General features: G+C 34.2%; 1 protein-coding gene across 48 annotated transcripts in view; it reads left to right on the forward strand.

Annotated features, from left to right (window-relative positions):
- Positions 1-12,882, forward strand: part of DCAF6 (DDB1 and CUL4 associated factor 6) — a 181,743-nt gene that overhangs the window by 90,417 nt on the left and 78,444 nt on the right. For all 48 annotated transcript variants that reach the window (XR_015161364.1, XR_015161362.1, XR_015161365.1 and 45 more), the window contains 3 exons: positions 3,437-3,530; positions 4,779-4,898; positions 6,384-6,644. Coding sequence is in view for 34 of the 48 variants with exons in the window: in XM_086393973.1 (XP_086250099.1) it covers positions 3,437-3,530; positions 4,779-4,898; positions 6,384-6,644 (475 nt within the window). In the remaining 14 variants the exon portion in view is untranslated. The remainder of the gene's footprint in view (positions 1-3,436; positions 3,531-4,778; positions 4,899-6,383; positions 6,645-12,882) is intronic.

Below are 12,882 nucleotides of genomic sequence, written 5' to 3' on the forward strand. Positions count from 1 at the left end.
TAGGTCCCTGCTTTCATACCACCCTCTCCAATCCTTTAGCTACACAGTAGCCAAAGTAATCTTTTAAGACATAGGTCAAATGATGCCACTGTTCTGATTCACACTCCACAATGGCTCACCACCTCACTCAAAATTGAGGTCCGTACAGTGGCTTCAAGATCTCGTGTTACCTGGTTCTTGTCACTTCTACGGCTCTCTGCCTTGTTTGCTCCACTCTAGCCACATCCAGTTACTTATTTACTCAGGCAGGCTAAGTGTGCTTCTGCCTTACAGTTTTTGCATTTACTTTGCCTGAAATGACCTCCTCCAGATTATCTGGATTTCTTCTTCCTTTACCTCTTACAGTGCTTTGCGCTTGTTTTTTTTCTCCGTTAGACCCTAGCATACCACATTATTTAGAATTGTATCCCTTAATTCTCTGGTACTACCTATCTCCCTTTTCTACCTAATTTTATTGTATAACACGACTTTCTCTGTATATTTTACTTGTTTAATTTCATGTATTTTGTAAACTCTGTTACATTGAGAATTTTTCTATGTTTTGTCTGTTGATCTTGCCCTGATACGAAGTGTAGTGGCTGACACATAAAAGGTGCTGAAAAATTTTTTATGGAATTACTGACTGAATATGATTTTCAGGGTTTTTTATGGAATGACTGACTGTACCATTTTCAGGACTGTAGATTATTTCGCATATCTCAAAAAATCAAACTTGAGACTGTTTTTAACTTGAAGATCTTGTTCCAGATATACTTGCTGAGACTATAGCATCAGTTCTTTGCCTGTATAATAGAAATTTCTCTCTTGTAACCATGGAACAGAGCTCTAGTTTATTATTCTAAGTACAGTTTTTATACAGGGTGAGGCTCTCTCTGGAAATGATTATTTGTCTGACATTTAAACAACTACCACACTAGGCATCTTCTAATTTTTCCTTTTCACACTTGTGACTTCCTCTGCAGGTTTTGTTATTCTCAGTTGCTTTTAACCATACTTATATATAATATGGAATATTTTAGAGGGGTTTCTGTTTCCTTTGCTGAGAATGGAAAGTCCCCCATTTCCCCACTACCCCACCCCACTCCCATTCTCCTTGTTGCTCAGTATCATTTCCAGGAGAAAGTAGAAAATTTACCACTAAGCTATCACTAAATTTCTATCAAAACTTGCTAAATTGTGCGGAGGAAAAAGTGAATGTTATGTTAAAATATAAGGGAGTGACCCACAACACTGGAGAAAATATTTGCAAATCATACATCTAGTTTATGATTTAGAATCTAGTATCCAGAATATGTTATATAAAGAACACTTGTTACTCAACAATAAAAAGATAAATATCTTAATTAAAAATTGATAAAGAATTTGAATAGACGTTTCTCCAAAAAAGATATACAAATGGCCATTAAGCACATATGGAGATGTTTAACATCACTGATCAAAGCCACAGTGGGGTACCACTTCATACTTACTAGATTGACTAAAAAAGCCAGTGACAAGTGTAAGTGTTCATGAAAATGTGGAGAAATCAGAGCCCTCATACATTACTGGTAGGAATATGAAATAGCACAGGTGCCTTGGAAAACAGCTTGGCAGTTCCTCAAAATTTAAACATGGAAGCTATCATATGATTTGGCAATTCCATGCTAGATTATATACCCAAGAAAATCGAAAACATGTCCCCATAAAAACTTGCGTGTATGTTCATAGCAGCATTAGTTACAATAGCCAAAAAGTGGAAAGAGCTCAGTTTGTATCAGCTGATGAATGAATAAACAAAATGTGGTATATTTAAAAAGTAGAATATTATTGAGCCATAAAAGTAGCGATGAAATACTGATACATGCTGCAGTGTGGATGCACCTTGAAAAATACTGTGCTAAGTGAAAGAAGTAATACACGATGACCACATATTATATTATTACACTTCCATGATGTGTCCAGAATAAGCATATCCATAGAGACAGAGTAGATGAGTGATTGTCAGGAGGTGAGTTGAGGGGCAAGTGGGGAGTGATGAAAATGATCTGGATTAGTGAGATACAAGTATCTGCATAGCTTTTGTAAATATATACTACTGATTTGTCTGCTTTAAAAGGATAAATACTTTAAAAAGGGTAAATATTATGGTATGTAAATTATACATCAATAAAAAGATGTTAAAAATGTGAAAGTTAAAGGGAGTGATTAAGAGTGTCAGATACCATCAACATCAAATAGAATCTCTAAAAGGTGCCATTCAAATTGGAAATTGATTTTTGATCATTTTATCATTGATCATGGAACTTAGCAATTGATCATTCACTGGTGATATGGGTGAGAATTCAGTGGAAAAATGAGTTGACTTCAGTGAATTGAGTGAAGAGTGGTAGATAAAAATAGAATGAATACAGACTTTTTAAAAGAAGCTTGACAGTAAAGCTTCAGAAAGCATGAGAAAAGAATAAATGCTGAATAGAAATAGGGAATGGCAGTGTTTTACCTATTAGAAATGATAGGAACCTTTAGTACATTGTGAGGAAGAATCAAGAAAGAAGAGAGGAATGTAGGTATAGAAATAGAATAATTATTCAAGGAATGAAATAAAAAGCACAAATAGAGATAAGGCTTAAAACAAATGATCCATCTCCTGAGAAAGATTGGAAGAAATTAAAAAGTAGATATAGATAAGTTTATGGAATGAAATTGAGGAAATTGATATCATTTCTATAGAACTGACTTTATTTTTTTCTGAAGTAGTAGGAAAAGTTAGTAGCTGAGAATGAGAACAACAAGGTAGAGTAAAGACACTGAGGTGAGTAATGGAGGTTGGAATAGATGCTGGGGGGAGAACCAGAGAGTGTATTGTCAGTAATAATAATAAAATAATGGTTACTCCTATTGCCAATTAGGTATGTAGCTATTTTACCTACACTATATTTATCATCATAATAGAAAACTTAGGCTTAATGCAGTTAGATAACTTTTCCCTTGTCAGTTGAAAGATGATGGGATTTGATATCACATGTACACGATTTTAAAGTTACATTCAGTCTTTAGGTTGAAGATACTAAGTATAGGCTGTCAACATCAATGGATATTTATGGCTGTCTTTCATACTTTGATTTTTTGTTGTTGTTTAGTCGCTAAGTCATGTCCAATTCTATTTTAACCCCTTGGACTATACCCTGCCAGGCTTCTCTGTCCATGGGATTTCTGAGGCAAAAATACTGAAGTGGGTTGCCATTTCCTTCTCCATGGGATCTTCTCAATCCAGGGATTGAACCATGTCTCATGCGTTGGCAGGTGGGTTATTTACCACTGAGCCACCAGGGAAGCCCCGTATTTTGATTTAGCATCTCAATAAATAAAGTAAAAAAAAAAAAAAAATGGGAAGAATCTATTAGACTTACAGCGTGCTTTAAGAATTCAGCAAACGAGTTTTCTTCTCATCTTTTAGTTACGACAGCCTCCAGTTAAACGTTTGAGACTTCGTGGTGATTGGTCAGATACTGGACCCCGAGCAAGGCCTGAGAGTGAACGAGAACGAGATGGTAACTATACTTTGGTCAGCTTTTTAAAAATTAATATTTTAGCTTGTTTGCATTTTTTCACTTTATAAGTGATATTGTAACAAACATCTTTGTACATATATCTTTGTACATGAACTTGTGCAAGTATGTCTTAGGATGAAATCCTAAAAGTGGAATGTGTGGGTCACTGGATAAGTGGATTTTAATATTGATAGTTATCAAATTACCCTCTGAAAAGTATATACTATTTTGCATTCCCACTGAAAGTCTAAGAATACATTTTTTGCCACAGCAAGATTGGGTATTATCAAACTTTATAATTTTTGCTTTTGTATTTGCTATAGAGAGAATTGAAAACTCCCAGTTTCCAATCTGAGAGTTTTATAAGAGCACATAAAAAATTTTTTTTCCCCCTCCTATCAGATGCCTTTGATAGGCATTAGAAACTACTCTTTGGGAGTGTTAAGATGGCACATTTAAAATAAAAGTAATGTTTGTGATTTTATATAATAAATGGGTCTTATTCTAATTTCTGAAATCTTTTAAGATCAAAAGCATATTTTCCAATATATTAGTGTTTGTATTATTTGACATCATATTTTAAAATATAAAGCTACATTATATAAAGGTAATAAAGCATAGAATAAATTCTATTTTCATAGAAAATACAAAAACAGCTTTTATTTTAAATTATATTATTGTAGAATAGAATTATCACAGTTTCAATTTGATGGGATAGTAAATTTGAAAATGCCCTTGGGACTACTCAAATATTTGAAGGAAGAAAAGAGGGGAGGGAAAAGATAAAATATTTTCTGGTTTCAGTTAATTTCAACTATATGTAATTTGCAGTAAATGATGATGAATATAAATTCAGTTTAAGGGAATTTAAGTGAGAGGGCAAACCTTCAGTTTAGGGAAATTTAAGAGAGAGGTCATACTTTGTTTTTAATCTGTTCAACTTAAAATTCATGAGCTCTTCCTATCTGTGTACTCTTAGGCCTAAAGATGTGGGTTGGGGTAAGGGTGGGACTGTGGAAGTAACTAAGGATTGGCAAAGATGTAGGAGGAACTCAAAATACAGATGAGAGTGATTCATATATACATTTACTATAAAATGTGATGATAGCCCTAGTAGCTTTACATATGCATTCATATAATTTAAGCAATTTGAGTTTTAATTGCTTTCACTTTAAAGGCCTTCAAATATAGGTTTTTACATTAATGAAAGAACTAAGTTCACTGATAAGACCTGTTTTGTTATCATAGGAGAGCAAAGTCCCAATGTGTCATTGATGCAGAGAATGTCTGACATGTTATCAAGGTGGTTTGAAGAAGCAAGCGAAGTTGCACAAAGCAATAGAGGACGAGGAAGATCTCGACCCAGAGGTAATTTTCATTATTAATTAAAGCTACCAGAAAGCTTGCAAAAACTATTTTTTGAAGTCAGTTTTATTTATATTATCTAATGTATACCATGTTTTATATCCTTAGTGATCATAAAGTTCTTACTGTATTGTGTGGAACAGTAGAGGACAAAGGGTGTTGGGTATAATTGTTCGTTTAGGTTCCTCTTGACATAGCCCTCATTGTTTGCTTTTCTCAAGTAAAGTAAGAGAATCTGATATTCTGCCTTGTAAGTCCATTTGTATGTATTCTGAGAGTGGATGTAGGTTAAACTCTGTGGATAAGTAAGTTTTATGTAATTGAATAGTTTCTTCTTTTGGTTATTTATATACAATGGTTATTAATTGCTATTTCTGGCATTAGCTGACCTATTTTCATATTTTGGTTTACTACTTTCCAGCTTTATGGTCTTTGATAAGTTACCTATCTCTGTCAAAAGTCAGGAATATGAAAGTTAATTCCTACTTGCTTTAAGTCCCAAAATGAAAATTTCTATTAAATTTCATTTAAAAATGGTTCTTGTTAAATTCTGCATATATAAACTTAAAAAATTTCTTAGACTATGGATTTGCTTAAGGGTTATCACATTTGTGCTTAAATTTAAACTAAGATATATTTAAATCAAGATAATTAAAGGAAAAAATTTATATTCTGTATTAGCATCTTTTAAGACATGAACTTGATTAATTCATTCTGTATCTTTCTTTTAATAATATGGATTTGAAGCAAAATCTGGGAAGTTTTTAACATTTATTGAGTATTCTTAATTATTCTGTTGCAGATAGCACAAGGCCTGCCACAACACATTGCAGACACTGAAGCCTTTTAAAATCATGATCGCATCATGTTGTTCAGTGGCTAAAGCGCTGCTGCCAGTGAAGTGGGAATTGGGAACTTAATCCCATTCTGACCTAATTTAGCTTTACTCTTGTTAATAAAATTTTTCATTAAATATTTTCCTAAGGATACTATTATGTTACAGAGTGGAAATATATTAATATAAGTCCCTTATCCTTTCATTGTTGTTGTTCAGTCACCAAGTCGTGTCCAACTCTTTGTGACCCTGTGGACAGCCATATGCCAGGTTTCCCTGTCCATCTATTAAATCAGAATTATCATCTTCAAACTTAAGGAACAAGACATTATTTATAGGCATCTTGCAAGCTGTTAATAGGCATCTTGCAAGCTGTTATTTAGCATTGTCTAAGTAAAGCTGCAATATTGAGCATTTTGCTTGGAAGGTTGATTATTGTTAACAGGAATGTGCCATAGGTAGGTTTTTTACCCCTATTAATTAGCATGTTTGATTAAGGTACCAAACCACCAGTGGGTGCTTTTGATATCCTGAAATTATCTATTTCTCTATGTATGTGTGCGCATATATATTTCTTGAACATCTCTCTTTAGAGGAGCTGGTTTTGGAAAGCATTTAGTATTTCAGTTTGTATTACAATGTGTTTTTTGAAGGTGGGACGAATCAGTCAGATGTTTCAACTCTTCCTACGGTCCCATCAAGTACTGATTTGGAAGTGGGTGAAACTGCAATGGAAGTAGATACTCCAGATGAACAGTTTCTTCAGCCTTCTACATCCTCTACTGTGTCAACTCAGGGTCATTTGGCATCATCTTCTACAGAAAGCCCTCATTCTACTTCTTTGCTGTCTTCTCCAGACAGTGAACAGAGGCAGCCTGTTGAGGCATCTGGACACCGTACACATCATCAGTCTGGTGAGGATGTTATTCTTTAAATAGGCTGTGATTCTTCTGATGATTTTTGATAATGAAAACTTTTTAATGGGTTATTTTGAAAGAAACTGAATTATATCAACTTATTCTTGCTGGAAAAAATGATCAAAATGACATGTAATATATGAATATGTAACTTAAAAACAGAATTCAAGTGTGCCTCACTTGCATGAATTTTATCACGTAGCAGGAAACTGCAGTTTACCCAAGACAATTCTTTATAAAATGTAAGTATCAGAAGACAGTGTTTAGACACAGTTTAATGTATTGACTTAATGATTGTTGGCTTTAGTGAAGATATAGCCCTGGTTATTATTAGTTGCTTTGTATTTATTTATTTTTTTATGATTTTTCTTCAAATCATGAAATACTTTCAATACATTCTTTATGATGAATTTTATATGGTCTTTTGTCATCTATATATGCAATTTACCAAAAGAATTATTTCTCCTTTATTTACATGAAAAAAATTTTAACAGATCCTTGTCTTCTTGGTATTTGATGTTAATGAAAAAAAAATCAACTTCTAAATTCTACTAAAATTGCATTTTTTTTTCAGTATTCCTCATGTTCACACACCCCTTCTCCATGGAATGTACTACTGTTTACATCAGTAATCTAGCATATATGTCTGTAGTTTACTTGGCATTTGAACTGTATACATGTAATTATAATAACCAGTAAGATGTTTATTCATATTTTTCTTTGGGATTTTTAAGGAAGCATTTTACTCATATATAATAAAAATATTAGCAACTAAAGATACAGCTGGGAGGCCCAAGCTAAAACCTATAAGAAAAATTCCTAACAGCTTTCCTAACTGCCAGATTTAATTTTTATTTATTTTTAAAATTTTATTTATTTTTATTTAAGTTTATTCTTGATTCTCTGAAATTTGATACCAGATCACCAAATATGAGGTGTTTTAAATTAAGCAGTTTTATCAGTATATCCCAGTTTTGGTAATTTATTTCCAGTTTCTATGGGAATAAAAGCCAGTCAGTTATATGACAATTAAATAATAGATGAGTAAAATTTACCTATAAAAATAAGCTAAAGATGAGCTATACAATTGGGTTTTCCACATTCTCTGTATATTCTTGAAATATACAATATTTCAAGTTATGGGAAAATAACATATTTGGAGGGTTTGGGAAGCTGGGACAAAATCAGCTAAAATTTTGCTTTCGAAAACAAGTAAAATTGGTAAAAATAAGAGTTTTTAAAGTGATAACATTCTTGGGAATAATCTTAAAGAGTCTGATCAATTGTAAGTTTGATCACAGCTTAGCAAGAAGATTGTCTATCTCATTTTCATGTTCCACTGAATCTTAACTGATTGCAGTTGTTTCTTTAACACATTTCTGAGTATACTATTTTGTAGGGAATTTCATTTTTCCTTTTTGTCATAGATTGTTAACACATTCTAGTACTGCATTTCAGATTATTAAATCCTTTTTAATATTTGATGTAAGTGTTAGATACTGTAGTCATTGAATCATTGAAGAGAAAAAAACATTTTAGTGATGATCCTATGACATCGAACATTACTTAGCACTTTTGTCTATAAGTTTTCAAAGAAAGATAAAGACTTTTGACTGGTAGATTATGGAAAGAATCTTGGCTGACTAAGGAAAATGGAAATATTTCCATGTTACCAAGATAGTATTGCTACTGAGGAAAATGATTTGATGTTAGATGTAACATCTAAAGATTATGTCTCTGATTGTTTTGACAATAGGCCTTAGCATTTTAACAATAAGGACTTAATGCTGTTTATGTTGCGTTTTTTTTTTTCTCAATCTTTTATTCAGTTCTAAGTCCAGATGGGTTTTTGGGTAGTAGGAATTGCCTATATTGGAAGGGAGTGTCATTCTATTACTGTCTTGCATAGAAATAGAAAAAATGAAAACGTAGGCTTCTTGCTTTTACTGTGAATATCTATTTTAAGTGTTTGTATCTTTCATTTCTGTCCCTTCCTTTTCTTCTGTCACTTTTGCTGGGGTGAAGGAGAGGCCCAGTGGGAATGTGGGGACTTGCTGGGCAGCACTCCATCTCATTGAACCAAATTATTTGCCTTCTCTTGGTCTGCAACTGAGTCACTGAATGTTCGTGAGGAATTATGTGACCACAGACTTCATTGGGCACTCCGCACTGTGTTAGAACAGTCTGCAACTGTCACACCTTAGGTCTATCAGACTTTCAGCACTACACTTTGTCCTCATCCTACTCCCTAGCCGATAACCTTCTTTCATTCATAGTAGGGGGAAAAAAGCATTCACTTTCCTACTTTTGAATCTCTCAGCTTTCCAGCATCTGTCCTCACATTGTCTATGACAGAAGGGGTCACGTTGTGGGAAGAAGTGTATCTGCTCCTAACAGAAGCTAACCAGTGCAGTTTCTATCTCTTTCCATCTTTTCAAGGAGTTTGCTCCTTGTCCTGCATCTTTATTATTACCTTTTCTGTTGAATTTTTCCTTTCCACCTCAAACATGCTCTATTATTCTCTTGTCTTAAAAAAAAATCTCTTAATTGACCCACATTCCGCTCTAGACTCATGTCTTTGCTCCTTTTATAATCAGACTCTTCATAAGAGTAGCTGACATGTACTGTCTCCTTTTTCTTACCATGTTCCACTTATTTACCTACCAACCCTAATCTGCCTTTTAACTTCCTTTTTCACTGAAACTTTTTGTCAAAGTCACTAGTGACTTCCATTTTGCCTCAAAAGTATACTTCTTTCTTTTAACCCAGTTGTGTTTAGCACAGTCTGTCACTTCTTTCTTGAAGCACTTTTGTTTTTGGCATCTGTGATACCACTTTTGCCTATTTAACTTTTATTAGCATCTCTGGCTGGTTTTCAGTAACCGTTGTTGATATTTCTTATTCTATAATTATTTGTCAATGTTTTAGTGGAACCCCATAGCCTGTGCTGTGTTCTCTACATGCACTCTGTCCTTCATAAAATTATATCAATTCCTGGAGCATTTAATATCTCCAAATGTATACTGACAATCTGATCTTCTACCCTGAGTTGCATACTCCTGTGTCCAACTGATTATTTAACACTTTGTTTTGGTTATCTTTGGACATCTTGGGTATAATATGTCTAACTATAATTTATCTTCCTACCCTTCCTATCTCACTGATCTCTTTAATCTTGATAATTTCATATCTTAGTAAATTATAATTACTGCTTATTTGCTTATTTTAACAGACTATGGGTTACTGATTCCTTGCTTTCCTTCATGTCCCTCACCCAATTCATCATCTGTTTTCTCCATATCTAAGATACCCTTTACTTCTTTTCATCTTACTGGATTGGCCAAAAAGTTCTCTCATGTTTTTTGCATAAGATGTTATGGAAAAACCTGAACGAACTTTTTGGCCAACCCAGTACTCTTATTCCCTTATACTTTATTGTCCATGCAGCAGCCAAAATGAGTATTTTAAAATATTAGATCAGATTATGTAACTTTGCCATCTCAAACTCCTCAAAGACTTTTGATTGCATTTATAAATATAAATAAAAGAGGAAAAAGAACTGAATCTTTATGGCTGGTGCCTTGTTTGCCTTTCTAGCCTCATTTCATGCCATACTCTGTCTTCCTAATGATCATTACACTGTAGCTATACTGATTTCAGTTCAGTTCCTTGAATATGTCAAGCTTTCTTCTGCCTCTTTTCTTTTGGATTCTGAGTCTTTGTAACAAACTTACTGATCTATGTACTTGAGAAGCTCTTCCCTTGGCTCTTCCTTTTTTTTTCAGTTCTCAGCTCAAGTGTCACCCAAGGGAGGTCTTACATAACTCTCATAGCTAGATTCATCTTCCTTTCCTTCCTTCCCCCAAATTTTATTATGTCTTGTATAGCCCTGTTTATCTCCTGAAAAGCACTTACTAGAATTTGTAATTATTTTATTTTTTATTGATTTGTTTATGACTGTTTTCTCATTAGAATATGCTCTCATAAAGACAAGAGATTTTATCTATCATAAGCCTCTTAAAGATACTGTTAAGTCCTTTAAGCTGATATAACCTATGTAAGATATATTTAGCTATTTGATAGTCTTTATAGTTTCAGTTCCATTTCATTCATTCTGGATGTTTCCAGTAAGCTTCACAAATTTGATGATATCTTCGACTGAAGCGACTTAGCAGCAGCAGCAGCAGCAGCAGGGAAGATGCTGTGAATAGATATCCAGTTATTTATTGTTTTTGGATTTATTATTTGCCCTTGGCTTTCCAGACAACATAAAACTGGATACTTTTTTCTTACTTTGTTCCAGAAATATTTTATGGTAACTTATGGAAATACTTGTAAAAAATCATTTTGGTACATGATGAAATCAGGACAGGTAAAAATAAATACGGGTAGAAGAAAAAATGGAGCCACAGTGACATGAATATATAAAGTGCATACCTGAAGAATAATGTATCTAGAGGGGGCCGCTGAATTGACTTTGAGTTTTGTAGCTGAATTAGGAAGATAATATACTCAAGTGGAATTTGAAGTCAGTTGGTTACTCTCTTTTTAAAATTTGAATTTCTTCACCCTTTGTATTCTTGAATTTTATTTTTATTCACATAGACTATTTGAAACTACATTCTATATACATAGCACAGAATCTGATTAGACATTATGATTCTTATTCATGGTCTTTTCTTGAATATTTAACAAAAGATGGTGCTTTTGAAAATATGGTTATTAGATTACCTATATAAAGACCAGAAAGATATGAATATGAGCTGAAATTATATAACGTTAAAATGAAATCTTCATAATTTTATTTATTAAAAATATTTCAAAGTAACTACAGAATATTTTTTTCTTTCTCAATAATGCCTGTCAGACATCAGTTTTAGTTGTTTCTCAAACTAAGCCTTTGTGTGTTGTTTGTAATTTTTTCCCATGATAAGGAGCTTCTTGTAATGAGTGAGTGTTAAATGAGACAGTCATTCCAATGTGTTATACTTTAATTACCTCCTTTGGTCTTATTTTAATTTAAGAAAGAGAAGGTGGTTTCTTTGGATTGGGTAAGGAATATCAGTACATAAAAAATTTAGTTTGTGGGGGGCTCACCTTGAGAAGTGTGTCACCTAGAGGATCCATGTGTTTCTAATTAATGGACCCCTGCTAAGAGTCGGACATGACTGAGCGACTTCACTTTCACTTTTCACTTTCATGCATTGGAGAAGGAAATGGCAGCCCACTCCAGTGTTCTTGCCTGGAGAATTCCAGGGATGGGGGAGCCTGGTGGCTGCCATCTGTGGGGTCGCACAGAGTCGGACATGACTGACGCGACTTAGCAGCAGCAGCAGCAGACCATGAGAATTGAATTTTTTTATGATAGTACATAATGACTTATGTGTGGATTCCTGCTTATTTACAGATTTCTGTCTTGGCTCAGGTTTTGACATTTATTTAGATCTATTCAGAATCTTTATGTTGAAAAATTCCTGGGGAAGTAAAAACTGTGTAGTATAGCATAGCAAAGCAAACTTTTCAAAGCTCAGATAATCCAGTGTACAGTTTCCTTTAAAGGGTCAGGGTCTAGTCAGATGAGATATATGCAATTTAGAGAGTAGAAAAAACTGGAAATAGTAGGTTAATGAACACTTTGGGGAAACTAAAGAAGAGATCAGAGGAACTTGTAAATCAGTAAAGGAACGACCAATTCTGATTTCCGAGATAGCAGTGAATGGTGACATGAAGTGAGATCTTAGTTCCCCGCCCAGGAATTGGATGTGTGTAGCCTGGCCTCCCTGGTGACTCAGTGGTAAATAATCCAGCTGCAATGCAGGAGACGCGGGCTTGATTCCTAGGTCAGGAAGATCCCCTGGAGGAGGTCATGGCAACCCACTCCAGTATTCTTGCCTGGGAAATCCCATGGATGGAGGAGCCTGGCGGGCTACACACAAAAGAGTTGGATACAACTTAATGATTAAACAACAACAACAAAAAGCCTGGATGAAAACCCGAAATCCTAACCATCAGACCAGCAAGGGCTCCTGGCTAGAAGCAAGTTTTCCCTGGCTCTTGCCCCCATTGAAAAATGCCTTTCTCATGGAGGCAAAACTGTTAAAACAGGTACAAAGTTTATTATTAGAGACACAGCACAACAAGTGAGAGAGCAGGCAGAGAAATGGTTTAGTTAAAATTGAAGTAAGGCAGAGATGCACACCCTGAGAGATCCTCCCTAATGTGGAGGAGCACATTT

This window comes from Bos grunniens, chromosome 3, assembly GCF_055505025.1.
Source record: "Bos grunniens cultivar Pamir isolate PY7600 chromosome 3, Bosgru_T2T1.0, whole genome shotgun sequence".
Lineage (NCBI taxonomy): Eukaryota > Metazoa > Chordata > Mammalia > Artiodactyla > Bovidae > Bos > Bos grunniens.